The following is a 27,690-nucleotide window of genomic DNA, read 5'->3' on the forward strand; positions in this document are numbered from 1 at the left end:
CCCTGGACCTCATCAGCCGGCGTGGTCAGCAGCAGTTTGCCCTCCATGCCGCGGGGCCCCGCGCAGCGGGCGATGCCGGGCTCCTTGTAGCCGCTCTTCACCCAGTCTGAGAGCCAGAGCAGACGGCAGTCACAGTACAGAGGGTTGGCTCCGATGGCACTGAACATACACATACACACACACAGAGAGAGAGTCAGAGGTTTGAACAGAGCAGAAACTGGAGACTTTTCTACTTCAACACTTCCTTAGACATAGTAGTGACAGGAAACATGGCTAGAAATTTAAAAAAAAAGCAAGTAATAATTTACAGTTAATAAATAATAATAATAAAAAATAATTTCCAATGTAAAATATATATCCAGACACCTTAGCCTTTGTTGTTTTAGTCAAAAAAGTAATTCATTTAGTTAAAATATTGTAATTCCATGTGGAAGATGTAATTAAAGAAAAACATCTATTTGTTTTGATTTGTCAAAAAATGGAGAAAGATGTAAAATATACAAGTGAGGAAGAAGGAAAGGAAAGAAAGAAGGAAGAAGAAAGATAGCACATGACTGCATCTACTTTATAAGCCACATGGTGGAGCTGTTTGACCTCACAGCTTTGCTCATTTTCAGCATGTAAACACACAGACACGTGCAACTGTTATTATTATTAGAGTTATTAAACACAAACACAGAAATATAAATAATAAATATAAAAATCTTATTCAAATAAAGTGATGGTGTTCATTTAAAAACAAACAAAAAAACAAAACCAAAACAACCCTGGTCCTTGTGTCTGGTATCAAGTGTATTCGTGGTATTGTGATCTGGATGCTGTGGTTTGGGCCCATTAGTCTGTTTTTAGATCATTTTGTCTGGAAGATGTTATTTCAGCTCAAACTGTTTTGATTTAAGGTCAAGTAACATCTCCGTGTGTTTTCTGTTTAGAAGACGACTCCACTGAAGAGGCTCTGGAGACGAGAGCAGTCGATATCTGCTGAAGGATTCTGTTCCACGGCCTAATTTTACTGCCTGACTCATCTGCCTGACTGACAGGCAGGATCGCCTTTCAGACAGGAGGGGGCGGGGGGGAATGGAGGAGGAGAGGGTCAGGAGTCACATGACTAAAATAAATAAAAAAACCTTCTCCTGTCCATGTCCACTGCTCACTTTGTGTGGACAGACACCGAGATGAACAACGGTCAAATGATGCTGCTGTTACACACACACACACGCACGATTTTAAATCAGTAAAACTGCGGAAATTATGGATTTTCTCAGTTAATTCAATCGACCAAACAGAGGTTTGTGTGTGTGTGTGTGTGTGTAGAGGTTCTCACAGGTGAGACAGGGAGGCCACGTCGTTGAAGATGCCCTGCTGAAGCTCAGAGATGTCGTTGCCATGGAGAGAGCTGGAAAAGAAACAAAGAAGAAGAAGAAGATTATTATTATTATTATTATTATTATGATTATTAATTAGGCCAGAGTGTAAGAGTGTGTGTGTTTCCTTACAGAAGTCTTAGTGAGCGCAGGCCGCCCAGAGCCAGTGGAGGGATACAGCGGAGGGAGTTGTAACTGAGGATCCTGGAGATGAAGATGATGAAGATGAAGAGTTTCATGAAAACCACAAAGAGAGAGAGCAAAAAAAGAAAAGAAATTCATAATGGAGAAAAAAAATTATATATTCTACATGTAAGGGATATCTAATCTGTTCAGATTATATTGTATATACAGTATTTGTTCCTTTCATATAAAATTACAAAAATGTTCTGATTCTCAAATTTCATTAAGTATATGATAAATGTGTCGACTCAGCCTCAAAAATCACCAGAACTCACATAAAAAAAAAATTCTGGTTGGTTCGCTTCTATATATATATTGTCACATATATATAAATATATATATATATATACAGTATAATATGTAATATAACGAGCAGAAAAATGTCCAGTATAAATTGCCCAGTGTAACAATCAGCGTTTCTGCCTACAGAGGGCGGTGTTTCTCCTTTAATTCAACGCGTGTTCTGTATTAAAACCAGGTCGAAAATGATGAAAAAAGCAGGTTCGTTCAGACTGTATAAGGACGAGGTGGGGGGGGCTGATGATAGAAGTTGAAGTACTTTTAATCCTCTAATACACACGTGGAACTTTTTAAAGTTATATCACGAAGTAAAACTGAACCAGAACCAGAACCAGAGTCTCCGAGGTGTATCTGTAAATCAGCATTTAGAGACTAGATTGTGCCAGAATGTTCCATGTTAGAACCCTGTCTGTCTGGAGGGAAGAGTCAAAGAAGCTGCGGAACATTCTGGTGCCACCTGCAGTTTGGGATGTCACCCGTGTGCGTGTGTGTGTGTGTGTGTGTACTCACAGCGTGGTGAGCTGTACCATGTTGGAGAAGGAGTCGTCCGACAGGGAACTGATTTTATTGTTGCTCAAGTCTCTGTTGACCAAAAAGTAGAAAAATTTAACTTTTTTTGTGACACGTTCCCTAACAACTAAACTAAACCTTAACTAGAACTATTAACTATTATACTGTCGCTTTGGAACTTTGAAATACGTAGTCTGTACCGGAAATACGTAGTCTGTACCGGAAATACACAAACAAACAATCGAGGTGACATCATTAAACTCATCTCAACTCAGAATTAAATATGCAGTTCACAGCTCCCCCTGCTGGATTTTATCGTATATGGGAAAATACGTCATAAACATAACTATAAAAATGACAAGTACAGCTACAAAAAACAACTAAAAAAATATGTTTAAAACTAGATAAACAGCGGAAGTGTATGCTAAATTAGCACAGTAGCAAAAATAAGAGCTCGGCTAACTGTGTTAGCGATTCCTGTCTACTTCTGTTTCATTGTTCTTCCTTGTTAGATAAAAACAACAAATACTAATGTGAATCTTTTTTTTTTAATCTCCTCTTCCCTGTTGATCCTCTCCGTTCCTTAGCTGCATATCTGAAGGTCAAACTAGTGGTGAAGCCCGTGAACAACAACAACAACCACTCGCCCCAGGTGCTAAAAGTGAGTCAATAAAAAGTGTGAAGTCGGAGGAAATGCGTTCTTACACCAGCTGCAGATATCTGAAGGTGGCCAGTTCTTTAGGGACACTGGTGAACTGGTTTCCATCCAGGTATCTGTGGGGAGGACGGAGACAATATTCACATCTGTCACGTCACAGACTCACACAGGTCTGTGTCTGTTCCTTTATTAATATTTATGTGAAGAATTTAGACAAATTAATGTTGATTTCATCTGTATGTTTGTCAGTAGGCAATTCATATTTGAAGTATTTTCATAGTACTATTTTTTAAGTTTGCTTGCTTTTCATAAAAAACACAAAACCCAATTAATTTTAATGTATTTTCTCGTACATTTTTTGACCTCCTAACCTGCTTTTAAGGGCAACGTCACATTTTTCTCAGATGTAAATGAACCAACACTGAGTGTTATAAAATAATTAATTAATAAAATTAATAAATATATACATATAATAAATACAAAAATAATGTAACTGCACAAAGACAAACAGATAACGAACTGTTTGTCTTTAAAAACCTAAACTTTTTCTTCTTCACGGTTACTTGTTTGAGACTGAGGGACAAACAGCATTTTTCAGGTACATTCTCACAACACAAACAAAAAAAACAACGTGATTTTTTTTATTTCCCCGCTGCTTCAGGTTCAGGGTGACACCAGGGGAGTGTTGTGTTTCCGTGCGGGGGTCACTGTGGCCCCGTGTCTCTCTGTGTTTGTGTTATTTTCTGACTCACAGCTCTGTGACATTTCGCGGCAGTCCTCTGGGAAGAGCCTGTAGGTGTTTGTTACTGCAGCGAACCACCGTGTCCACGCAGGTGCACTGACTCGGACACTGAGTCCCTGCAGCACAGCTGCTGTCCTCCAGTACCGATCCTGAACAGAGGCAGATACAGGGAGAAGTTCATGGTTGATTCTCTACAGACACACAGGAAGAGTCAAAAACACACTTTAAAATGATGATGATGATGATGATGATGGAGTTTTAATCACAGGGAGTTCCACCACAGGAATTAGTACCAAGAAACAAAGAGACTAAGTAAAAGTGCAAGGACTGTTTTTGTAGCAAGTAAAAGAGCAATAGCAAGAAGGAAACTTCTGTGCTCTGTTTCCTGATTGGTTAAAAAAAAAAGCTAATAGTTCTCCGACCAATCAGATTCTCTGCTTCCTCGGAAAAAAACAAAAAACAGTTCCTAAAGAAATTTGCACCACAAGAAAAAGTACCAGGCCCAAAGGGGAAAAAAACAGTTCCCTGACCAATGTGGTTCTCTAGAACAGTGGACGGCAACTTTTTTTTGTACTGAGGACCGGTTGTGGAATTGATTGCGGATCATTAAATACATTTTATTTAAATTTTTAAATTTTTCCGTATGTTGCTCAGCTTTGACCGTACCATCCTCGCAGCGGAAGTCGGGCACCGCCACATCCTGCAGTGGGATCTCTCGGAGAAAAGCCGGACCCTGGCAGCGAGGATTCCCTGTGACGATGTGTCGACTCCGGAGCCAAACACCGAACCAGGACAGACGACAGTCGCAGTTGAAGGGATTGGCCAGCAGGTTCCTGTGGGGACGGAGGATTGGATAGTCAGTGGGGGAGGAGGGAGGGGACTGGACGCTGTGTGGGGGTGGGGGGGGCTGGAGTGGACAGGTTGGGCAGCGTGTCGAAGGCTCCGGGCAGGATGGTTCTCAGCTGGTTGTCGTACAGTGACAGCAGCCTGACGTTGGTCAGTCCTGTGAAGCTGCTGTTGTGGATACAGCTGATCTTGTTGTTCCGCAGCATCCTGGACACACACACACACACACACACGTAAACAGAACGTAAAAGCCAATCAATTATCATCAATTTTTAGACGTACATATTAAATGATATCTACTGTGTTCCAATAATGTCCCACTGAGGAGTCACGACACTTTGGAAATGGATATTAATTCAATAATAATTATGAGTTTTTCCAACATATAAAACAGTATAATTTATAATCCATAAACAGGTGGACAAAAATATAAATTGATTTTTAAGTGATTTATATTTTCTATTTCTTTTTCTCAGTTCCTTCAGGTGCAGCGTCTCGTTCATGTTTTTCTTCCCTCTCAAACTTCGTCAACAGTCAACTGTAAACTCACAGCATCCGTAGTCCCTCCATGCCCCTGAACATGCTGCCCCTCACAGACTCCAGGTGATTGGCTGTGAGGTGGAGCTCCACCGCCGAGGAGGCTCCGTCAAAAGCTCCGTCCTCGATGTCGGAGATTTTGTTGTTGCTCAAATTACTGAACGGAAACAAGAAGAAGAAGAAAAAGAAGAAACGCGTTGTTTGAGTATAGACTGTATATTAAATATATAGACTATAGTCTATAGTTTATGGTCTATAGTCTATGATCTACAGTCTATGGCCTATAGTCTACTGTCTATAGTCTACGGTCTATAGTCTACAATCTATGGTTTACAGTCTACGGTCTACAGTCTATGATCTACAGTCTATAGCCTATGGCCTATAGTCTACTGTCTATAGTCTGTGGTCTACGATTTATAGTCTACAGTTTATACTCTATGGTCTACAGTCTATAGTCTACAGTCTATAGCCTATAGTCTACAATCTATAGTCTACGGTTTATAGTCTATGGCCTATAGTCTACAGTCTATAATCTATGGTCTACAGTCTATAGTCTATGGCCTATAGTCTACAGTCTATATTCTATGGTCTACAGTCTACTGTATAGTGTATAGTCTATGGTCTAAAGTTTATAGTCTACAGTCTATAGTCTATAGTCAGTGGTCTATAGTCTACAGTCTATGGTCTACAATTTACAGTCTACAGTCTATACTCTATGGTCTACAGTCTATAGTAGTCTATAATTTACAGTCTATAGTCTACAGTCTACGGTCGATGGTCTACAATGAGACCTAACCCTATTAGCTCTTCCTCATGTACTGTTTTAAGGTCAGTTTGCTGTTGAAGACCTAAAGCCCTGGTCAGACGTTTGAGGGTGACCTACATTTTCTTCAGCTGCGTCAGACCCTTGAAGGCTCCGGTGGCCTCCAGGACGGAGAGGTCGTTGTTGTTGAGACGCCTACAGACAATCGCAGAACAGACATCAGACGTCAGACCACGAACAGGAAAACATCATTAGCGGACGAGTCGGTTTGAAATCAGTGTGTGTCCAGTGGCTGTGCAGCCATGCAGCATGAGCACATTCACACATGTCAACATGAATATCCATGAAACAAACTGCCGAGAGAGTGTGTGTGTGTGTGTGGTGTCTCACAGCTCTTCAGTGGAGGACGGCAGGTGTTCTGGGAACGTGGTGAGTCTGAGGTTGGAGCAGTCGACCACGTTGGCCTCGCAGCGACATTTGGCGGGACAGACGGGCTTACTGTTACACTCGTAGCTCAACCGCCGGTCCTCGGAGCCTGAACGTGCAAACAACACACACACACACGTGCGACACACATATTTTGTCAGAGAGACCAGTGTGAGGACTTTTGTCAGAGAGACCAGCGTGAGATCAACTTAAAGGACGATTCTTGATTTCCAGAGTAAAATACAAGAAAAAAGACAGAAATTTATTTATAACTTAAGTTGCTTTTTATGGCATTTATAATAAGTGACTGCTTTTATATTCTAAATTAAAAAAATATTAAATATTACATCAACTTATGTTAAATGATTGTTAATTCTGATCCTAATAATGTGACCCAGAATCCCTGGCAGCCCACCTGGGCCACTCAGTTAGACCCCGGTCGGTTTAGTACCAATAATGCATTTCTCCAATTGTCCACTGTTTTGGACACGTGCACCACCCACTTAAAATAGTGAAGTGTCCCTTTAAAAGGACTGAAACCAGAAAAACAAACACACACACACAGATGCAGAAATGAACAAAGTCATGTGATCACCTGGGATGTAATACTGTTCTTTGGCTGTCATGGGAAAAGAAAGAGAAAAAAAAGTTTTATGTCAGTGAAAGAATGCCAACAACTACACACACACAAACACACGCACACACACACACACACACTGACCGTGCGGCCTATATTTGCTGCTTTTGATCTGTGCGATGCGCTTGTTCGCGAGGCGGCGTGGACTGGCACAGCGCGCCCCGCTGGTCTCTATGGGGTTGGAGCGCAGGAAGTCGGCCAGCCACTTGACGTTACAGTCGCAGACGAAAGGGTTCTGGGCCAGGTGGCTGATGGGAGATCACAAAAGCACACACAACATGAGCGTAAGTGGCAGAAGTGGCGACGGTGTGTGTGTGTGTGTGTGTGTGTGCGGCCTACGGCGTTCTCTCACAGCGTCTGGATGCTGAGCAGGGAGCTGAAGGTGCCTTTGGCCAAACTCTGGAGCTTGTTGTCGTAGAGCGACAGCAGAGCCAGGTTCTCCAGGTCCTTGAACACGGTCGCTCGGATGCAGTGGATTTTGTTGGCGTTCAGGAGCCTGCAGGACAACGGGAAGACACCCATGAGTTTTCACTGAATATTTTAAACTTACCTACAGTAAGAACTGATCTAATAACTAACAAATACGGCAGAAAGCTTTTAAAAAATTTTTTTTTTCAGGTTTGGTTTCCAAGAGTTTTGAAGAACGAGTACCTGCAACATTATTTTGAGCATGCTGTAAGGACATATATATACATATATATACATACATTCATATACATATATATACATACATACATACATATACATATATATACATACATACATACATATACATATATATACATACATACATATACATATATATACATACATTCATATACATATATATACATACATTCATATACATATATATACATACATATATAGATACATATACATAAACATATATACATATACACACGTATATACTTTATTATTATTTATTTTTACCAGAACCAATCAGGAAACGATTCACCGTCTGACAACTACAAATCTGGGAGCTGTGAGTTTGAAGCTGACGTTGACGTCTGGTCAGTGTTCAATTTTCCGACACCTGATTTTTTTTTTTTTTTTACATCATCCAGGGTTTACGACTCTTTACGACACTTTTGACAAACTATATCCATGAACGGTGTTTGGACTTACAGCAGCTCCAGTGAGGCCAGACCATCAAAGACTCCACTGGGCAGCTCAGTGATCTTGTTACCGTACAGAACCCTGGACACACACACACACACACAGACACACACACACACACAGTTGACACATACATTAGCGATGACTGATTTCCAAAATCCCGATATTGTCCAAACACTTCATTTGCCAATTCCAATATTCTGATATTGTGCGCAGTGATGTTCTCTGTGACAATGACAATAATTCACTTTCATTTCAAAACTAATTTTAGGTCACATTCATAATTAAATAATTAACAGGTTATCGAAAGAAAAAAACCAATAACCTTTCTTAAATAATTAAATAATTAACAGGTTTTCATTATTGAAAGAAAAAAACCAATAACCTTTCTTACCGATATTCCATAATTAGTTAGTATTTTTTTTGGTACTCACAGTGAATTCAGAGCTTTGAGGCCGTGGAAAGCGTCCGGAGCGATGTCAGAGATCTGGTTGTTGCTCAGGTCTCTGGAAAAAACAGACAGAAATGTGAGGTAGGACACAGGATAAAGTTTGAATTTACGAATCCACGTCTTATATGAAACCCGTGTTTTACAATCAACAGAAACGTCTGAAAATTCAGCGTCTCCGACAACTTTAACGTTAAGTCATCACGTTCTCAGCTGCACAGACCAGTGTTTCCCAGACTTTTTTTTTTTTTCTGGGGACCCATTTTTTAAAAGTCACAAATCTTCACGACTAAAGTCAGTAGATGTTATTCCTAAACTCCTGGAAAACATGATGTGAGACGACCCAAAAAAAAAAAAAATCTTGCGACCCACCTGAGGGTTGCGACCCAGTCTTTGGATAAACAATGGCATAAAGGAGGGAGCATTTGAGTCGAGTCAAGAAAAAAATGATGTCGTTTGAAACTTCACTGATCACTGAAAGAACAGACTGAGGTAGAACTGGATGAATTCAAACAACCACTGAGATGAACTATGAGATGAGTGGAGTGAACGCAGGAGGAGAAGGGGGGCGCTCTTTGCTCAGTCAGAGTCCAGTTGACCATATATGATAATAACCCCCCCGTCCCCCTGCTCCGCAGCCAGGACTTTCACACAATTGTCAAAACAAATTCAAAGCAAATGCACTTAATCCAGCCTGGAAATGTAATCACGTCTCCCGTGTGTGTGTGTTAGCGCTCTGCACAGTTTCACACAGTGATGATGTAACAGGACGAGGATGAGGAAGAGGAACGAGAAGAGGAAGGAGAGAAAAGAAAAACCACAGCATGAAGTGAAAGAATGTCTGAGAGTGGAAATGAGCGAGGAAGAAAAGAAGAGAAAAGCAGCGACGGTGGTCACAACGGGAACCACAGAGAGAGTCGGAGAGGCACAGGCGTTATTGTTGTGGTTTGCTTCTCTGCAGATCCTCTGAAGAGTCCCCCCCCCACTGCTGCCCTCCGCCGGGGGCCGTACAGTATCTGATCCCTGACTGATGTAAATCAAGATCTGCTCAGTGTCGTAACTGTTTGTTATGTTGAGCAGGAAAAACCACATCTCAGCAAAAACCGTGGCGACAGAAGAGCCTGAAACCCCCCGGTCCAGGCCCCGGGCCGGGGGGTTTCAGACGCGAGTGTTTTATTGACGGTCTCTTATTCTGGGATTAATATTTCTGGGATGTGATTGGCCGAGGCCGGGCCTCCAGGGACGTTGCTGCACAAACCACAGCCTCCCTGTCTGCGTGGTGAGTTTAGCTGACGTTCAGACGACCTCGGCCGAGGCGAAATCGATATTTAAACGCTGTGTGTCACGACCATCGTGGAGAGTTGTTAGAATAGAATCAAATAGAACAGAACAGACGGCTAATGTAGGAGTTTAATCGCTGATGCTTTTACTGTAATTGTTTTACACTTTGATTATTTATGTGCTTCGTTGGACATTAAACAATGAGAAATAAAATATTGTACAAGATTTCTGAAGTGTTGTAAACTAAATTATTTATATTTAACAAAAACTTCTGATGTTAAATATCCTTTTTATTTACTACTGACGATGATGAAGATGATGAAGATGTTGAAATTAATTCAACTGAAATCTGTCTAAAAGTTAAAAAGATTTTAAAGATTTTTCTAAATTAAATCTTTGTTGTAAACATTGGTTTACAATAGTAATGTAGCAATGATTTAATTTAAATTTAAATGTGATTGATTTTAATCTGAGATTCGACTGAAAATTGAAATTGTAAAATATTATTTGTAAAGAAAAATGTAAGTGTAACAAAAGGAGGAGGAACTCACATTCGACGAAGCTTCTTGTAGGAGGTGAAGGCACCTGGAGGAACTGACTTGATGCCATTCTGCTCCAGACGGCTGCAGGGGTGAGGACGGGGGAGAGGAAGAGGAAGAGGGGGAGACAATGACAGAGAAAACAAGTTTACTTGTGTATAAATGAGTAAAAAAATAGAAATATATATGTAAAAATAAATATTACTGTCAGTGTCTGGTCTAAAGAAAAAAATATAAATTAATTTTATATGTTTGGAAAAAGAAGTGAATTCATCAGGTTTCCATTCAAGTTGGGTTAAAATTTGCTGGATGTTTTAAAAATGTCTTATTTTTAATATTTTAAATGTTAAAACCTGACAAAATAAAATGTCACCAAGCTCAACACTCAAGAAATATATAAAGATAAAACCTGTCAAAACTGTCAGAGATTTAATAAATGACTAAAAACGTCTCTTCTCCAACTCTTTGACTCTCGTACTGCAGTACACCACACCTGTACTTCACTGTACAAATATTCAATACACTGATAATAATAAAAGTACATCTCACATCTCAGTCATGGCCTCAGGAAGGTGGGCGGGGATTGCAGTCAGGCCCCGCCCCCTACAGTCCACAATGTTGTTGCTGCAGGAACACATCGGAGGACAGGATCCAGACGCCAGGCTGCAGGGCTGGACGAAGGCACTGCCGCCGTTTCCTACGACCAACGACCACAGTTTTAACACACACTGTACGAGACGCCGTCACAGAGTCTGAGCTGCGCTCAAAATAATGTTACTGAGCTAATGCACCTGAGCACGAAAAGTCAGTCTTGCGCAGCTCGGCCAGGTTGAGACCCCTCAGTTTGGGAGGAGAACTGCACTGGGTGAAGAGGCCCAACGCCGGCCGCTGCCGTAACCACGGAGACAACCAGGCCAGATGACAGTCACAGCGCAGGGAGTTAGCGTGGAGACGACTGCAGAGAGACAGACGGAGGGATGAGAAGACAGAGGGACAGAGGGACAGACAGAGTCAGAGTCAGAGGGACAGAGTCAGAGGAGTTTTGTGGAGGGAGGAACAGGAAACTGAGCGGAGAGACTTACAAGGTGCGGAGCTTGGGCATGTGGTTGAAACTGGAGACGGGAATGCTGCTGATGTTGTTGTTGTTCAGAGTACTGAGGAGGGTTGGAGACAGAGGAGACAGTGAACTCTAAAATACTACTCCACGTTTGTGTGTGTGTGTGTGTGTACGTGAGGTGAAATACTCACAGCACTTCCAGAGAACGCAGCGCCCTGAACGCTCCCTCCTCGATGCAGCTGATGTGGTTCTTGTCCAGCTGACTGGAAACACATTCAGTTTGGATTTCATCATCACCAACACTGACTGGAGGTCAGTAATATTAATAGTTTAATATTAAATTAATTTTTTTTTCCACTTACAGATTTTTCAGTTCTGTGGCTCCTCTGAATGCTCTGCGTGGAACAGCCTGGATGACATTTTCACTCAGATCCCTGGAAGAGGAAAGAGAAAAACTTTTACTTTTAATAAACAGTACTCACTTTCTTTTTTGTTTGTCATTCCTTGAACCTGAGTGAACAACAGGAAATACATCAAATGCTCTACCTTCATTTTAAAAACGTCCTGTGGTAAAACAACAACAGAAAAAGACGAAATAGTAAAAAAATCATAAATCATTCTAATCTGAAAATCTAATCTGGGTCTAATTTTCATTCCAATCCTCCTCGTTAGCAGCAGATTTACTACAGAGTCTAAACACCAGATCATCTTTATCTCTAACGAGTTTCCTGGAGTCCACAGGAAGTCTGTAAATACACTGTTTACTGCAGCGGAGTGTGACACGTTTAGTGTCACTGCAGATCGTCTTCATCACCGACGGACAGACGGTGGAAACACAGCCACTGCTGTTGGGAACGACAGCGGCAGAAACTAAATCCACGGGGGTTAGAAACCTCACCGTCTGTGTGTGAGTGAGATTAACCACGGGGGAGGGGGGGGGGGGGGGTTGAACCTCAGACACACTCCATTACTGTCAGGGTCAGAGCAGGAGCAGGAGCACAGATGAACCTCCAGATAACACTGCTGTAATGTATGTGCTGTTACATTCACAGCAGCAGCAGCAACAACCTAACCCTGGGGGGTGGGGAGGCAGGGGAGGCAGGGGGGGGTGACTCCCAAAACTGCATGAAACCTTTAAGGTCTGGAATCAAACCTCCACCCATCCAGGTGTAAGGCAACAGCCCGATCCTCTGAGCTACAGCCACAGTCAATAATCAGGATAAATATTTTTGTCTTGATTCAGCTGAACTGGGCCAGCGATGCCTTCACTGTCGTAGGAAAAAGAGTTTCTCAGACAGAGCCAGTGATACGGTGATCTGGACTTCCTGGTTAGTTTAAGGTCCATAAATAAAAAAAAGTGAAACATGGAGAAATCTGACCAATCAACACAGAGATTGAACTTTCAAAAATCCTGGAAAAAACATAGTGAAAAAATGATACAAGTATTGAACTTTCAGAAACCCTGGAAAAAACATAGTGAAAAAATGATATAGAAATTCACCATAAAAAGCTAAAAAAAACCAAACAGATTAAAGTCAAAGTGACCCAAGAAATGTGTCTTTGTGAACCATTTTGGGACATGACCCACAGGTGAGAACCACCTGCTAAGAACCTGAACCAGGAGCTCAATCAATCAGTAATGGATCTAGGTTTAAACTGGATGTTGATGACACCAACACAAAGGACAAAGAACACACACTCACACACACTCACACACACACACTAATATTAAAGATGCTTTCCCATCAGGTTTCCAGGACGTCTGTTTCCAGGACGCCCTGAGGGAAGATATGATGTTTACTGAAGGGAAACAGAGTGGTCACAGCTGGACAAGTGTGTGTGTGTGTGTGTGTGTGTGTGTGTGTGTGTGTGGGGACAGTAGCCAGTCTCATATTTGCTCTCTGTCCATCCATCGCCTCTATTCATTTTCTGATCCTCTCCGTCATGTCCACCATTGTTCTGGTGTCTCCCCCTCCCCATTTCGTACAATATCCTCTTTCCCGTCACCCCCCCCCCCCTTTACCCCACAGAGGAGGGTGAGAAAGGTAAACTTTCCCACTCAGTCCCTCCTCATCTTTCTCCTCCTCACGGCTGTCCATCCATCTCTCTCAGCTTCAGGTCAAACACAGGTTAGCCTGGACGCTGGATTCTGATTGGACGCAGAGACCCTTAATCTCTGACGGGAGTTCCCTACATCCCTGATGATGTGATTCGTTACCGCTGACGAGTCACTTCTTACAGCAGTTGACTTCATATTTAATAAACTTTGCTTTTCCTCTGATTACACAGAGGCAAAATAAATACAAGTGAATCATCGGTACGTCGCCATGACAACGAGGGCAACCAAACAGAATCATAGCCTTTGTATTAAGTCGTATTAGCAGAGACGTCGTTAGCACTCAGCTAAATTCAGATTACATTAAAAACAGCACATCTGATTGGACGGTGTGTTTGATTGACAGCGCGAGAGGCCCCGTGATCTGTTAACGTTAGTGATGTTCACCTTCGCAACTTCAATATGGGATTGTTAAAAAAAAATAAATTTTTGGTTGTTTTCATTGTGGAATTTACTTTTAGCGTTGGCACCAGTTTTTAAGAACTTTTTTTGCTTCATCCTTGATCTTTGTTTCTTTAGTCTGTTTTCGATTCTCTCTCAGTTTTACCTGTAAAATATTCACAGAACCAGGAAAATAAAACCTGCACAGAGAGCCTGACTTGACATTGTTAAAAAAAAAACAACTGATCCCTGGAGCCAGATTTTAAGTGAAGCTGGACTCACACTCAGTTCAAAAGCAGAAAAGTGGATTAAGCAGCAGGAGCCGTTTGAGAACTGTTTTACAGCCTGAACCCCTTTTTCACATCTATCACGGGGACAAGTTTTTAATACTGAAACATTCAAGACAACGGGGACAAGTTTTTAATACTGAAACAAAAAACATTTTAGTGGCTCCTTCAAAGACATCTGCGTCCCCACACTTGTACTCTTGAGCCCAAAACCACATGTTCTCCGTCCTGGTCTGACTAGCGGCTCAGCTAAACAGATGCACATGCTCGTATTTATAATGTAAAAACACAGTCATTACAAATCATTACAAACTCATTCTGTTCCCCCGACTGTGGCTCGAAACCCACAGAGCCTCCAGTGTCGTGGTTTCCAAAGATACCAAATATGCCAGGCGGACTTTTGGGGGATATGAAAAGCTGCAGCTATAAAAACATGTTCTTTAGGCTCTGAGTGTTTTAGTTAACATGAAACTGTCGAGGCTTCAGTGACAGAGTAGAACAAGCAAACAGAGAATCTCTGGTCGCCCAACAATGTGGAAACACCAGACCAGTAAAGCAAACAAAGGCTTCCCAGATGAAACACTCAGGGTCCGCAAATGTAGGAGTGGAAGCAGCCCCCACCCCCTCCTCACCTCTCACCCCTAAACTCCACACCCCGTCTACAGCGGGCATCAGTCGTCATTCAGGCGTCTCAGTGAACTGATGTGTTGACTGTGGGTTTTAACACTGAACTCACACCTGCGATCGTGAGCCGACAGTCCAGGTGCAAAGACACAAACACGACAAAACCTCACAGGCCCCCGAGAGTTTAGCTGGTGAGTTTGGATCCTAAGACGCCCCCCTGATGTAGGAGATAGAGGCGCAGGGCAGGAGGTGAAAAGTCCGACCCTGGAGAAGACGTACAGTATGGATGAAGTGAAGAAGAACATGACGATGGTCAGTGAATCAGCAGATCAGCTAAAAGACAGAGAGCTAAACTTGTTGTTCTTCGTTTTGTCTTCATCTCCCTTCCCTGCAACCTCCCCTCTCTTGATTCCTCCAAAGGAAGCAGAGTGTTTAATAAAAAAAAAAAATAAAAAAAACCCACAAAGACAGACAAAGGATGGGACCCCGGGGAGGAAAAAAAAAAAGGGAAAGGCTGAAGAAACCCCGGGGCGAGAATGAAGCAGAAACAGAGATGTGAGTCGGTGCTGATCGTCCGTCGCCGCACTAATATTTGTCTTCCACTGTTGGTCCATGTGTTTGAGTGTTTCTTCCCATCATTCACTTCGTCCGCCCCCAGCGTGTCAGTGTTGCTTTGGACCAACATGACAGAGGAACGTCATCGTTCGTGGTGTGACAAAAACGCTCCATCTGACATTGTGGCGTGAACCAAAGAAAATCAGAGCCTGTTTTTATAAAGGGATCGATGGTCTGAGTCCTCGCCGCAAAAACCCTGTGGTCCGGCTTCTCCGCTGTTACCACACGCGGTAGGACGCAACACGGAGTCTCGGCTTCAAGAGAAACACAATTCTGGGAAAATCCTGCCTCTAATGTCTGCTCCAGGGACAAAAGTGTTTCCTGCTGGTAACGTCAACACGACTGAGGACATAATGGACTGGAGATGCACAGCCAGAGCACCACAGAAGAAGAAGACGTGACCATCATAAAAGTGTTTTTATTGGTAAATCTCCTAATGACTGACGGCTCCCTGTGATTGGACACTGGCAGGATGTCGGCTTCACAAGTCTGTTTGAACACGTGTTATTAGAACGGACGTGTGGAGCAACGTTCCTCGAAACATTCCTTAAAAGTCTTCCTGCCAATGAACCGAGAACAAGAACAAGAACAAGAACAAGAGTCAGTCTATGTCTCAGGTCACAGGTGGGCTGATGCCCAATCCCAGAAGTCAACGGGTGAGACAACCGTTCACACTCACATTCACACCTTTACAGTCGATTTAACTGAAACCTTCATCTGAGTTCTTTTTTTTAGTGGGAAGATGAACGAGAGAACACCAGGAAAACACCAGACAGAAAAGACCAAAGATCGAACCTGCCAACCGATGCCCTGACCCCATGTGCCACCGTGTGGCCAACAAAGTAATGACCGGAGCAGTAGAGTTCCTTGAAGATGCTTCACTTTTCACTGAAAAGTTTTCTTCAATTCTGAAGACGGTCTCAGGGCTGGAAGAAACTAAACAACAAACACAAGACGTGGTAATTGTGGCCCAAAAAGGTCAAAAAACCTCATTCATTTGACATGTTTTTGTTCTGGTGACGGTTCAACACGACCTGTATTTATACAAACAGTTTTCTTTCAGTGCCACCACAAAAGCCCGGCTTCACAGAACAACCAAATAACTGGCACTAAATTCTCCCGCAGCCTCCAGTTTGGACATTGTGTGCTGTCATAATGACATGCAACAACTTTCCAGGAGAGCAGATGGCAGCAATATGTAGCTGCCATGAAAAAGGGAAACCAGAAGTACCACAACAAACCGTCGTTAAACAGTGTTTGTCCATTACACACTGGCACAGCACCACAAAAGAAACTTCTGGAAGTTTAACGGTCGCAAACAATAACAGACTCCAGAGTGTGTGTGGGGGGGGGGACTGTGGGGACATCAGGGTTGGATTTGGTCAAAAATTATGAAATTAATAATAAATTATAGAAAACTATAGGAAACTATTATTCAGTGTATTTAAAAGAAAATAAAACACGTTTGTTTGTAGCATTTAGCCATAAATCTCCATTGTTCACAAATAAATAAAAGTCAAGAAAAAACACCTTTAAATTTCTCAATAAATAACAGAGGAAACAGGTCAGAAATGTTGAAATTAAATTAGTTCAGAGCCGAAAAAATGTCCTCCACCTGATTGGCTCAACGTCACGTCTGCTATAGACACTGTGGACGGACGAGAAAAAAAAAAAAGATTTATTTTTAAATAATTGTTTATAGATTTTTTTTTAATAGATTGAGAAATGCGATACTTAACTTCTTTAAATTCTCTTAACTTTGAATTAAGAAATCATCAATATTTATAACACAAATCATGATGTTTCACACATTTGTAATGACATGTGTCACATGTTTTTTTTTTCAAATGGAGACAGAATTTTTTTGTTGATTTATAAATTGCGTTTCTCATCTCCACAAATTAAAATGAGCAATATTGCAAACTTCACACTGTCTCCATCGATACAATATTTTAAAATTTGATGTTTACGTCCCGTCTCTCTGTTGTTGGCAGTAACCTCTCAAAAAAAAAAAAAAAAATTAAATTATTTAACAAACAAAAAATAAATTATTGAACAAACTCACTGGTTAAATAAATAAATAAATTATTGAACAAACTCACTGGTGAGTGACGTCGACGTGACTTTATGAGACCCTTAAACAAACACATCACACTCTGTTGCTGTCTATATGCAAATGAGCTCCATTAGGACACACACACACACAGACGGACACAATTAGACTTCAAAAATGCTAATGGCAGCAATTATCACAGGGAGTCACAGATGCGCCGCTTCCTCTCACGAGGTAAATGAGTCAGGTGAGCGACAGGCTCACACTCGGAGACGCCTCTAAACAGCCGCCGCCCGCCGTCGGCCCGCGTTACCGCTAACAGCTTCGCGCCGCTAATTAGCCGCGATCGCGTGCCAATCAAGTGTGTTAATGAGGACAGATCTGCCAAATGAGAGGAACTCTTTTAGCGTCTGAGGGGAAAGTTAATTGCACACACACACACACAGACTTTTAATTGCCTGGTATATTTCTGTATCGTGAGCCTGCGTGGCCTGCTCTCATTTTTACCCAGAATCCTTTTCCCCAAATTTATTTTTTTTATATTTCAAAATAAAAAAAATTAAGTTTAACTAAATATAAAGATGAGAAAATAAAAAAACGATGTCGTAAAATGAGCCGTGTATTTCTTGTAGACAGAATAAAAGTCACTATTTGTTAATTGTTACTGAATAGGAAAAAAAAAACTCAAAGAGATGAATATCTGTGATTAAGGAATAATTATTGACTGGTTAACGAGTTCCTCAGGACTGTATCTGTGAACACAAACATACAGTGTGTGTACCAATTACACTGTATATACACTGCAGTGTGTGTGTGTGTGTGTGTGAGAGAGACTCCCGGGGCGTTCAGTCCATCAACACAGCAGGAGAAATAACACTTCTGCTAGAAGGAGCGCTAATAGCCTCGCACAGCCTGTGTGTGTGTGTGTGTATGTGCGTTTGGGTAAGGTGTGTGTGTGTGTGTGTGTGTGTGTGTGTACTGATTGATCGCACTGCCAAGTCCTATTACATATTCCCTGATGGGAGCAAAAGTGTGGAATTGCAAAAAACAAATACACACTGTACACAGAGAAAGAAAGAGAGAGAAAGAAAGAGAGAGAGAGAGAGAGAGAGAGAGAGAGAGAGAGAGAGTGCTTTCCATTGGCAGTTAATGAGTAAAAACCTGTGTACTTTTTACTGCTACACACAGGTACTTCACTGCTGTGAAGTTTCTTTTCATTAAATCTGAGGTATGTGAAGGTATGAAGGTATTTGAGTTCCTGGTTGTTTTGTTATTAACTGGTTTAAACATAAGCATTAAGTCTGGTTAAGAAGTGCTTCATGTTGCATTGTACTTGAGATGATGATGATTTGGGCAGAAGTTTTGATCAAAACCTTGTGTTTACAACTCTAACTGTGTTGACTTCACTGTCAGCTGACGTGTTCATAATGACAGAACCCACAGATGTGTTAAAGTCACAGACCAATGATGGTGTGTGTTCACGGTAGAAGTCAGAGGTCAGAGGTCAGAGGAGCAGAGATCTTGTACTCACAGTCGAGCCAGAGCCTCGTTCTTCTGAAACAGCAGCTCAGGGATGTGGTTCAGGCGGTTCTTGTTGAGACGACTGTGTAAATAAAAAAAAAACATGTCAGATTAACAGACTATGTTGGTTGGGGGGGGTGTGAGAGAGAGAGAGAGAGAGTGTGTGTGGTTGTGCTCTCTCACAGTCGTTCCAGCTCCCTCAGATCGTCAAAAGCTCCTCTCTCGATGTTGACAATTTGGTTCTCCATCAGATGACTGCAAACACAACAATTAGCACATATTATCAATTAGCACATATTATCAATTAGCACATATTACCACATGTTACATGGGCTGTATAATAATCTCATGATACAGGGGGCAACGATACGATATATTGCGATGCTATCGGCCCAATGATATACAGTCATCCCTCGATGTATCGTGGTTCGGATGTTGTGCCCTCAGTGCATTGTGGGTTTTTAATATTTAATATTTTAATTTTTATTCTTGTATTGCTGATTTTTCACTCTATCGCGGGTTTTTGCGGTATATCAAAATTTCCCAATATTTTCATTATTTTTAAATATATGAAAATTTCCCAATATTTTCATTATTTTTGTGTATCTACGAATGAGATTTGTGAAAGTTTCGTGACGTTTTCTGCCATATTTCACGCCCTATACGGCGCCTCCTAAAGGGTTCGTGAAGGGCATTCACTTTCTTTCTAGACCAACTCCCACCTCCGCCTCACTACATCCATCCTTCACGTGCCCCGAGGCGCTGTTAGTCAGGGCAGGAAGCCAAAAGCTACGACGGCTGGCAAGTGTGTTCACAAAAGACGGAGAGATTTATGTGTAAAATACCAGGATTGGAGCAAAATGAAACTGAAACAGATAAAGTTACCGAGCCAGTGGCTGCTAACGGTCTTTTCTCTGCAACAAAAAACAGCTCTCAGAGATGATAGGACCGAGAAGATGGACTGGGTCAGGACATTTGATAACAGCGTTTGATAAAACTGCCCTGGATTTGATCCAAAACGCATTTGAAACTTATTTCTCACGGGAAAAGATCAGAGCAGCCACGTATTTCTGTGTAGACCTGGAGGGGCTGGGTTCTATTTTTACCAAAGTGATCAGTCTGGCTCTACCACCCGTGTGAACTTGATCTCACATTCCATTCTTGTCGCTGTGATTTATCACTTTTGTTCACCGGATGATTTAAGACCGTCGACATTAAGTGCCAGTTTTGGATCATTTCGGTGTCAGTGCAGCCAAGCAAACCAATCAGGAGTCGGTGTCCGATTCACAAGTGTGTGCTGTTGTTAGGATTTCCCTGATAACATAAATATAAAGAAACGTCATCATCTGCATAGAAGTGGATTTTAAGTTTTTGTTTCTGTTTTTTTATTGTACAGTATTGTACATGAACAGAATACAATTTTTAGATTCCCTGTACTGCATTTTTTTAAGTATATTTTGGGGGGAAAGGACTGAGTCTGCGATGGCTTGATCAAGTGTTTGTCAAAAAAACAAAACCCATCTGTCAAACATTTTAAAGGAAGCCAGGAATATTACTGACATTTCACTTCACCACAAATACACGAAAATCTACTTTTAAGCCACTTCTCTGAGAAGTATTTTTTCTGTCCCTTCAGGGCTGAGATACAGAGTACACAGAGCCGGGACTCAAAGATACAGATTCTCTTTTATACCAGGTGTGTTCAGTGATTCATAATTACACCTCAATAACTTGCTTGACTAATTTCTCCAGACTTTACTGCATTCTTTGTTTGTGTGTTTTATGTCTTAAATGTTTTTTTCCCCATCAGGAAATTAATCTCTGAAGCTAAATCTCAATCTGAGTCCATTAAAAACCCACCTCACAGTTCGTTATCTTTCCCTGATCTGCTCCAGACTCACACCCCCTCCCCTCTCCTGACAGCAGCCAGCCTCACACTCCCCGTGGGTTGCTAATCTCTTCTGAGCTCCCCTCACCCCCCCTCCCCCCCCCCCCCCCCCTCCCCGCCTCTCCCAGAGATGTCATTAGTCCCTGGCATGTCGTCCTTTTAGCACCTCATGTCCATCACTGACACTCAGCACAGAGCCGTTCGCTGGGTTAACACAGGAAACCGCCGCTCATCCAGCCTCTCCCAGGGGGCACTGTGTTTCCAGGTCAAAAGGTGACAGACAAACCCTCTCCCTGTCATAAACCTGACTGACACTGACACCCAACAAGCACCTATGGTTGGTTCATGTGTCAGTCCTGAACCAAAGCCCCAGTCCTGGCCCTCTGGCCTCAGCACCGCCGCGGCCGTGATTCCCACATTCCTACATGACTTAAAACAAGCGGAGTCACCGCGGGTAAATACAAGCTGCTGCCCCGTCAACAGTGGGGCAGACAGCTGTGAGTGAAGGCAGAGCAAAGAAAAAAAAAAAGTTTCACAAATGTCACGCGTGTCGTCACTGACACAGAAACGAACCATCGGTGACGCAGAAATGTAAGGATAAGAGTTAAGATAAGAGTTTAGGTTTTAGGGTTTAGGTTTTAGGATAAGTTACATAAGAGACGGAGACTAATGTGAATTTAGAATTAGTCACATTTGGACTTGAGTGAAAAATCATATTAATTATAAAAGACGGTCATCGTCACTGGCATTAAGAACCTTTAAGAAAAAAAGGCTGTTTGAGATGCAGTGCCATGATTGGCCAGCAGGGAAATACTTGCTTAATCTGTGGGTTTATAAATTATTTCTTAGAGTACATGTTCTGTATAATCCCAAATTATCCCAAAAGTAAAGAAAAGAAGGAAGACGTCAGGGACTGTCCTCAAATGAGTTGATTTTATAAAACGTAGAAAACTAAAAAATACTGTTTCTGTTGATATTTGGAAAAAAGATAAAACTTTTTTTTCTTGTTTGTTTTGAGTATTTTTAAAGTCAAACTGCTGTGGTGAACGCTGTCTTTATTCTAACACTGTTCGTGAGATGTGAGTGTGTTTGTGACTTACAGGACTCTGAGGTGTTTCAGTCCAGAGAAGTCTGTCTTGGTGATGATGGTCAGGTTGTTTCCATTCAGATCACTGTTAAAAAAAACAAAAAAAAAACAGACATTCATCAGGACGGACAGAATAACATTTTTATCATTTTGAAACTAAAAGGAACCGTTTGTGTTGACTCCAGAGTATCTGGGTATAAATGATCACAGATTCAGAACTGTTTCAGTTCAGGAAGACAAAAAGTGACCGCGGTCCCTTCACATCTGTCCCTGCAGGTCATTGGATCAGCGCCCGTCCACTCGGCATACATACATCCATACATCCAGCTGCAGTCATACGATACTGGACTTTGACGGACAGTCTTTTCAGCACAGAGTTACAGAGGGAGGGATTTAACCCTGTGACCTGATTGTCTTCTTTGATTGACAGCTGTGAAAAAAAAAAGCGAGGTGGATGATGTCACTCTTCCCACGAGGCTTTGTGGAGGCCGAGGTAAAACGAGCTGTGTGTGCGTACCTGTCTGTGTGTATGTGTGTGTCAGTGTGTGTTTAAGTGTCATGTTCCTACACTACTGTAAAGGGTGGGGCAGTTTGTGACCTTGCCCCGTCCTTTCTAAAGGAGAGACAGAGAGACGGAGAGAGAGAGAGAGAGAGAAAACTGTGGTTTGGGCGGGACGACCAGACTGAAAAATCACTCATGGAAAGTCAAAAGAACCCCAAGAAAAAAAAAAAACAAAAAAAAAAAACAGACCAACTGATGGAGTATGAGAGCTGGGTAGAAATAACACTGATGAAGTCAGTTAGAACTGGGATCGCCAACCTGTGGTCCGTGGGCCCGGTAGCGAGCCGTAGATAATTTGGTACCGGGACGCAGTAGGACACAATAAAAAAATATAATTTATTTTTACTAATTTACTGAAGTACAAAGAAAATCCACTCGTATCTTACTGTCTTCATTTCATACTTGGGGGACGGCTGGGTTAGAAGAAACCAAACAAAATCCCAGGCAGAGGGCAGCACTGAGTCTGGATCTGCTGGAGGTTTTCTTCTTCCCACAGTCGAGAAAATGCTACTAAGTGTGAGATCGAATTTGGTTTTGAACAAAGTTTGTAAATCTTTACCCATTAAGTGGTTTTTTAAGACGATAGTTTTGAGTCTAATTTTCTGTGATGTCACTCAAAACTATTTAAAAAAAAACAGCTAGTTTTCTTCATCCTTTTTCAGGATTGACTACAGCAGACGAGGCAGCACGGAGTTTTGTTGTGTTTTCCTGATCCAGTCGTCATCATCTCGAGTTTCCACTTATGCTGATGATGTCACTAAAATCCGTAACTAAAGTTTGGGTTTGTCTTAGATCCAGTCTTAATGCGTTCAGATGGGATTTCTCCGTCTTTTCTCTGAGGGAATACAGTTCCATTCCAAGTTTTTGCCCGAATACTCCGTCAAAAATGTCAGTGATTTCAGATTGACCGTTGACAGGGAGTTAAACAAGACTAACTTTGGAAAATGTTACAAAATTATGAGTATATTTTGAGTATAAAAAGTACTACGGCTGCAGTATGTCTGAACTTGACACCGTTCTATGCAGCTATAGGTTGTTTTGTTTTTTCTCCGTTTGGTCACATGAGAACAGAGCAATCAGTGCACAATGTCAGTGAGTGTGAGGTTTTCGAGGTCATTTCCAGTCAGCGCTGCAGTGCTGAGTTTGAACCAGGATCTGGCTGTGACCAATAATCCGCCCAGACGCTGGGTACTTAGGTTTAAGACTGGCAGCGAACCTTAGGCTCCTCACAGTAATGTCATTTCCTGACATGGAAAAAAAAAGAAGAAGGTTTTTATTGATAAATTACAATCTGCCTCAGGCCATCTTTGGAAAATGTTACTAAGTCAACAACACCAACGCACTGCAGATGTACGAGCATCCTGGGCTTTTTACACCCTCCGTCTCACCCCTCCTCCCCCACTGTCACTCTAACATCCTCCTCTCTTTTCACCTCCGTCTAACATCCATCAAGCTGCGTCTTCTTCATCTCCTCCCCTGCTGAAACAACTCCTCTTCACTGCCTCTCTCTCTCTCCCTGCTCCACCTTTTTACACACATACAGAACTAAAACCATTAACAGAGTTACAGCGACTGAGAGGCTGCGGGGGGGAAACGGAGGACGAATAAAAGAGACGGTAGAGAGAGGTAAAAGTTGGCAGTTGTTGCTAATGAAACTGCGGAACAAAGCTGTGAAGGAAGACTAATAACAATTCAATCACTGACAATAACTGACAAAATCACAGTCAGTGAGATTACATTTGTTACAGGAGTTCCACCAGGTAACGTCCCGGTGCCTCACGGGTTTTATCAGGGGTTTGTTTGAATGTGGTTATTTGTTGAATTTACTTTTATCTCTATGACGTTTCAGTTTGCGACACTGCACCAAACTCCATCGAAAAAATCACAGATGGTTTGAGGAAAGCAGGTGAAGGTGTTTTCAGTTGAAATGTTCTATTGGAGTAAAGAAAGCTCTGCTCACTTTCTGTTCCACTGTCTGTGTTATTTACGCTACGCGGAAAGCTTTTGATTTGAAGATCAGTCAACATAGCTTGCTAAAAAAAAAAGTCATTATCTGCATGTACACAAAAGTAATCTTCAGCATCTCCTCTGTGCCCAGGTCTTTTATTTACACCCTTTTCTCTGTGTTGGGGGAGACAACACCTCATTGTGTCTGAGTTTTTGTGAAGAACGACCCGTTCAATGGCGGCAGGACCAGAGGAAAGACGAGAGGACCAGAACGGATGTTGGTGACACGCCACGGTCTAACGTTTCATGTTTATGTAGATAAACCAGCCAAATCACAACAACAACAACAAAACAGATTACCCATAAGCCCCCGCAGCAGTCTACCCCAGATTAGATGATGTCACGTCAGAGCAGTCGTACACATGGTTGGAAATGTTCCACTTTATCCACACGACCGTCCCGACTGTCTGACAGCTCCTCCGCACAGACGCAGGAAAAAAAGATCAACTGTACATTACCAAAAAAAAAAAAAAAAAAAAGCTGATGAAAATGGGCCAAGAATCTGTAATGGGAGACAGTTTGTTCCAGTATTCCAAATTACAGCAGACTATGATGGAAAGACAGGGAGAAAATAGAGTTTCCTGATGTCAGCCTTGATGCCACATCCAAAAGGATGAGCCTGGATGGGAAACAGTACAAGTACAAGTACCAGTACCAGTACCAGTACGGTTCAGAGGTTGCGCCCTCTGTGCATCGTGGGTTTACATTTTAAATGTATTCTTGTATTGCGGATTTTTCCGGCATATAAAAATATTCAAATTTCCAATATTTTCGTGACAAAAATTGAATTTTACTGAAAAAATTTAATACTTAAGACGTTTTTTAACACATAATAAATAACCCATACGTACGGGTAAACGATGTCTCCTAAAGGATTCGTAAAGGGTTAATATATACGTAAATAATATCGTAACTATCGCGTTTCTACTTTGTGGTTTTTCACCTATGGCAGTGTATATATGTATTATCTATGCTGTAAATGCAGTTATTTCCAAGAAACAACAAAACATCTAAAAGATAAAAGAAATATTTTTCTTTTTTTTAATGAAAGTTGTACTATAAGAGAAGCGTAGTGTTTGATTGACAGCTGGACCTCCATGATGTCATCGTTCAAATCCCATAAAAAAAGCAGCTCAGTGTTGGTTTTATACACACACAAACACACACCACTTCACAGATTTCCCTGCCGACACCTTCGTCTTCCTCTCACACTTCCCTGCACTCTCTGCTCAAACAGCCGCCCTCATCACCGCCCACCGGGGGCAGTCATTCCTCAGGGTTGCCATGACAGAGCGACGAGGAGGGGGAGTTAGGTGGGACAAGTGCAGTCACCTTGATAAATGACCCTCTTTTTGCCGGCGGTCTCCCAGGAAATACTGTACACGCAGTCGGTCTCTAACACACACACACACACACAGATCACTTTACATGCTAATTGGTCTTTAACAAATTGCCGTTTAATGAGAGGCCGCCCTGCACCGCGGGACAGTCTGTCTGTGCTAGAATGTTCCGGGGGTCTCCCAGGGGTGAGGAGGTCGTGCAGGTCACAGTTGAACCGGTGGTTTGTCACTTCCTCGTACTGTAGGGAACACTGATGTAAATCCAGTATAAACTGAGAAAATTAAATTTGTCAGACGGTCCCTGAAGCAGAGCTCTTTAAATATTTATGACAGTAGAAGCACAGCACTGTCACTGGTACTGTTACTGGTACTGTTACTGAACCGAGTTACTCTGAGTGACAGCTCCTGTTTGGCATTTTAAAAATTATAAAATTGGAAAAAAAATTATTTCGAGTTATGATTTAATTTTGCACAAACTTTGATTTGTGACTGACTTGCTGTGAGGTAAGGTCTACAGACTCCAGGCTAAGATCGGAGCGGTGGAGCAGTGTAGAGATAAAGTCAGAGAGGAAAAGTCAAAAGTTTTTCACTTTCAAAATCCATCAAACGGTCCAGATTGAACACCCCAGCGGGCTGGTTTTGGCCCACGGGCCTTATGTTTGACACCCCTGCCTTGACAACATCTCTACTTGGTCTGACGAGATCAGGAACTTCCACTGTTATAGATGCGCATCTATAACTAATGATGCCTGGAATTGAACCGACAAACCACAAATACCAGGCCAATAAAAACACAGATTCCATATATGGTCAAAGTAAACTCCGCCCATCAGACCAGGGGCTCCGGATCAAGAATCGGAGACGATCACCGACGGTGTGTCCCCGCATTTGGAAACGGAGCGCCGCCGCTCCTCGCTGCCCCACTGATCTACTTTTTCTGAAACCACCAGGGGGCGTGCATCTTCTCACGCAGTCTCACAGCAGAACTGTGTTAACAGATGTAGCAGCTGTGACTTCCAGCCTTCAGTCCGTCTGCTCTGCGTCAAGCTGTCATTGCCGCCTATCCCAAGAATGTCTGAGCGCCGGAGACGCAGTTAACGCGTGAAGTTAAAAGAAAAAGACGACAGTTGTACGTCTTCCTTTGAACGCGACCGACCGACGACGACGACGATGTGTCGGATTTTGGGATCCTGCAGTGATGCAGATGTTCAGAACAACAGTGTTTTTGATCCATGTTCGTCTGATGTTTTATTTTACTCTATTTTATTATGTCAGGAAAGCGTAAGAAAATCGTACTTCTAAGCGACAGATGTCAGGACTGACTCAACTGGATATAAAAGAGACGATACTGGTGAAATCAAACTGAAGGTCACATTATGTCATATTATAGTTCATTTATAAGTAATTACACATTTTTACAAATATTTGAAATAATTAAACTATATAGAATATAACGTGTATGTGTACACGTACATGTGCGTGTATGTCATTCAGCAGTGATTATTTACAGTGAATTTACTTCACAGTCTCACGTATTTCAAACAGTTCTACCATCAGTTCTACCAACTGTTCCACCATCAGTTCTACCAACAGTTCCACCAACAGTTCTACCAACAGTTCTACTATCAGTTCTACCATCAGTTCCACCAACTGTTCCACCATCAGTTCTACCATCAGTTCCAGCATCAGTTCAGACGTTTGAAATCTTTGTTTCATTAATGATGACAAACCGGTGAGAACTGGACTCCTGTTTTTTTTTTTTTTTTTTTTTTCCTTTTAGCGACTTTTTCTCTTCTGCTGCC

At 42.0% G+C, this 27,690-nt stretch overlaps 1 protein-coding gene across 1 annotated transcript in view; it reads right to left on the minus strand.

Moving 5' to 3' along the window:
* LOC103383172 (slit homolog 1 protein-like) overlaps positions 1–27,690 on the minus strand; it is a 42,421-nt gene that overhangs the window by 9,364 nt on the left and 5,367 nt on the right. Inside the window, exons 5-29 of the mRNA XM_025058567.1 lie at positions 21,993–22,064; positions 19,188–19,259; positions 19,015–19,086; positions 11,770–11,841; positions 11,599–11,670; positions 11,433–11,504; positions 11,142–11,305; positions 10,900–11,047; positions 10,363–10,434; positions 8,517–8,588; positions 8,092–8,163; positions 7,319–7,462; positions 7,051–7,214; positions 6,925–6,948; positions 6,294–6,438; positions 6,024–6,098; positions 5,154–5,297; positions 4,668–4,810; positions 4,424–4,591; positions 3,768–3,906; positions 3,063–3,131; positions 2,358–2,429; positions 1,497–1,568; positions 1,325–1,396; positions 9–159 (exon numbers count right to left, since the gene is read on the minus strand). Of these exons, the coding sequence (XP_024914335.1) occupies positions 9–159; positions 1,325–1,396; positions 1,497–1,568; positions 2,358–2,429; positions 3,063–3,131; positions 3,768–3,906; positions 4,424–4,591; positions 4,668–4,810; positions 5,154–5,297; positions 6,024–6,098; positions 6,294–6,438; positions 6,925–6,948; positions 7,051–7,214; positions 7,319–7,462; positions 8,092–8,163; positions 8,517–8,588; positions 10,363–10,434; positions 10,900–11,047; positions 11,142–11,305; positions 11,433–11,504; positions 11,599–11,670; positions 11,770–11,841; positions 19,015–19,086; positions 19,188–19,259; positions 21,993–22,064 (2,542 nt within the window). The remainder of the gene's footprint in view (positions 1–8; positions 160–1,324; positions 1,397–1,496; positions 1,569–2,357; positions 2,430–3,062; positions 3,132–3,767; positions 3,907–4,423; positions 4,592–4,667; positions 4,811–5,153; positions 5,298–6,023; positions 6,099–6,293; positions 6,439–6,924; positions 6,949–7,050; positions 7,215–7,318; positions 7,463–8,091; positions 8,164–8,516; positions 8,589–10,362; positions 10,435–10,899; positions 11,048–11,141; positions 11,306–11,432; positions 11,505–11,598; positions 11,671–11,769; positions 11,842–19,014; positions 19,087–19,187; positions 19,260–21,992; positions 22,065–27,690) is intronic.

The sequence above is a fragment of the Cynoglossus semilaevis genome, chromosome 9 (genome assembly GCF_000523025.1).
Source record: "Cynoglossus semilaevis isolate Cse_v1.0 chromosome 9, Cse_v1.0, whole genome shotgun sequence".
NCBI lineage: Eukaryota > Metazoa > Chordata > Actinopteri > Pleuronectiformes > Cynoglossidae > Cynoglossus > Cynoglossus semilaevis.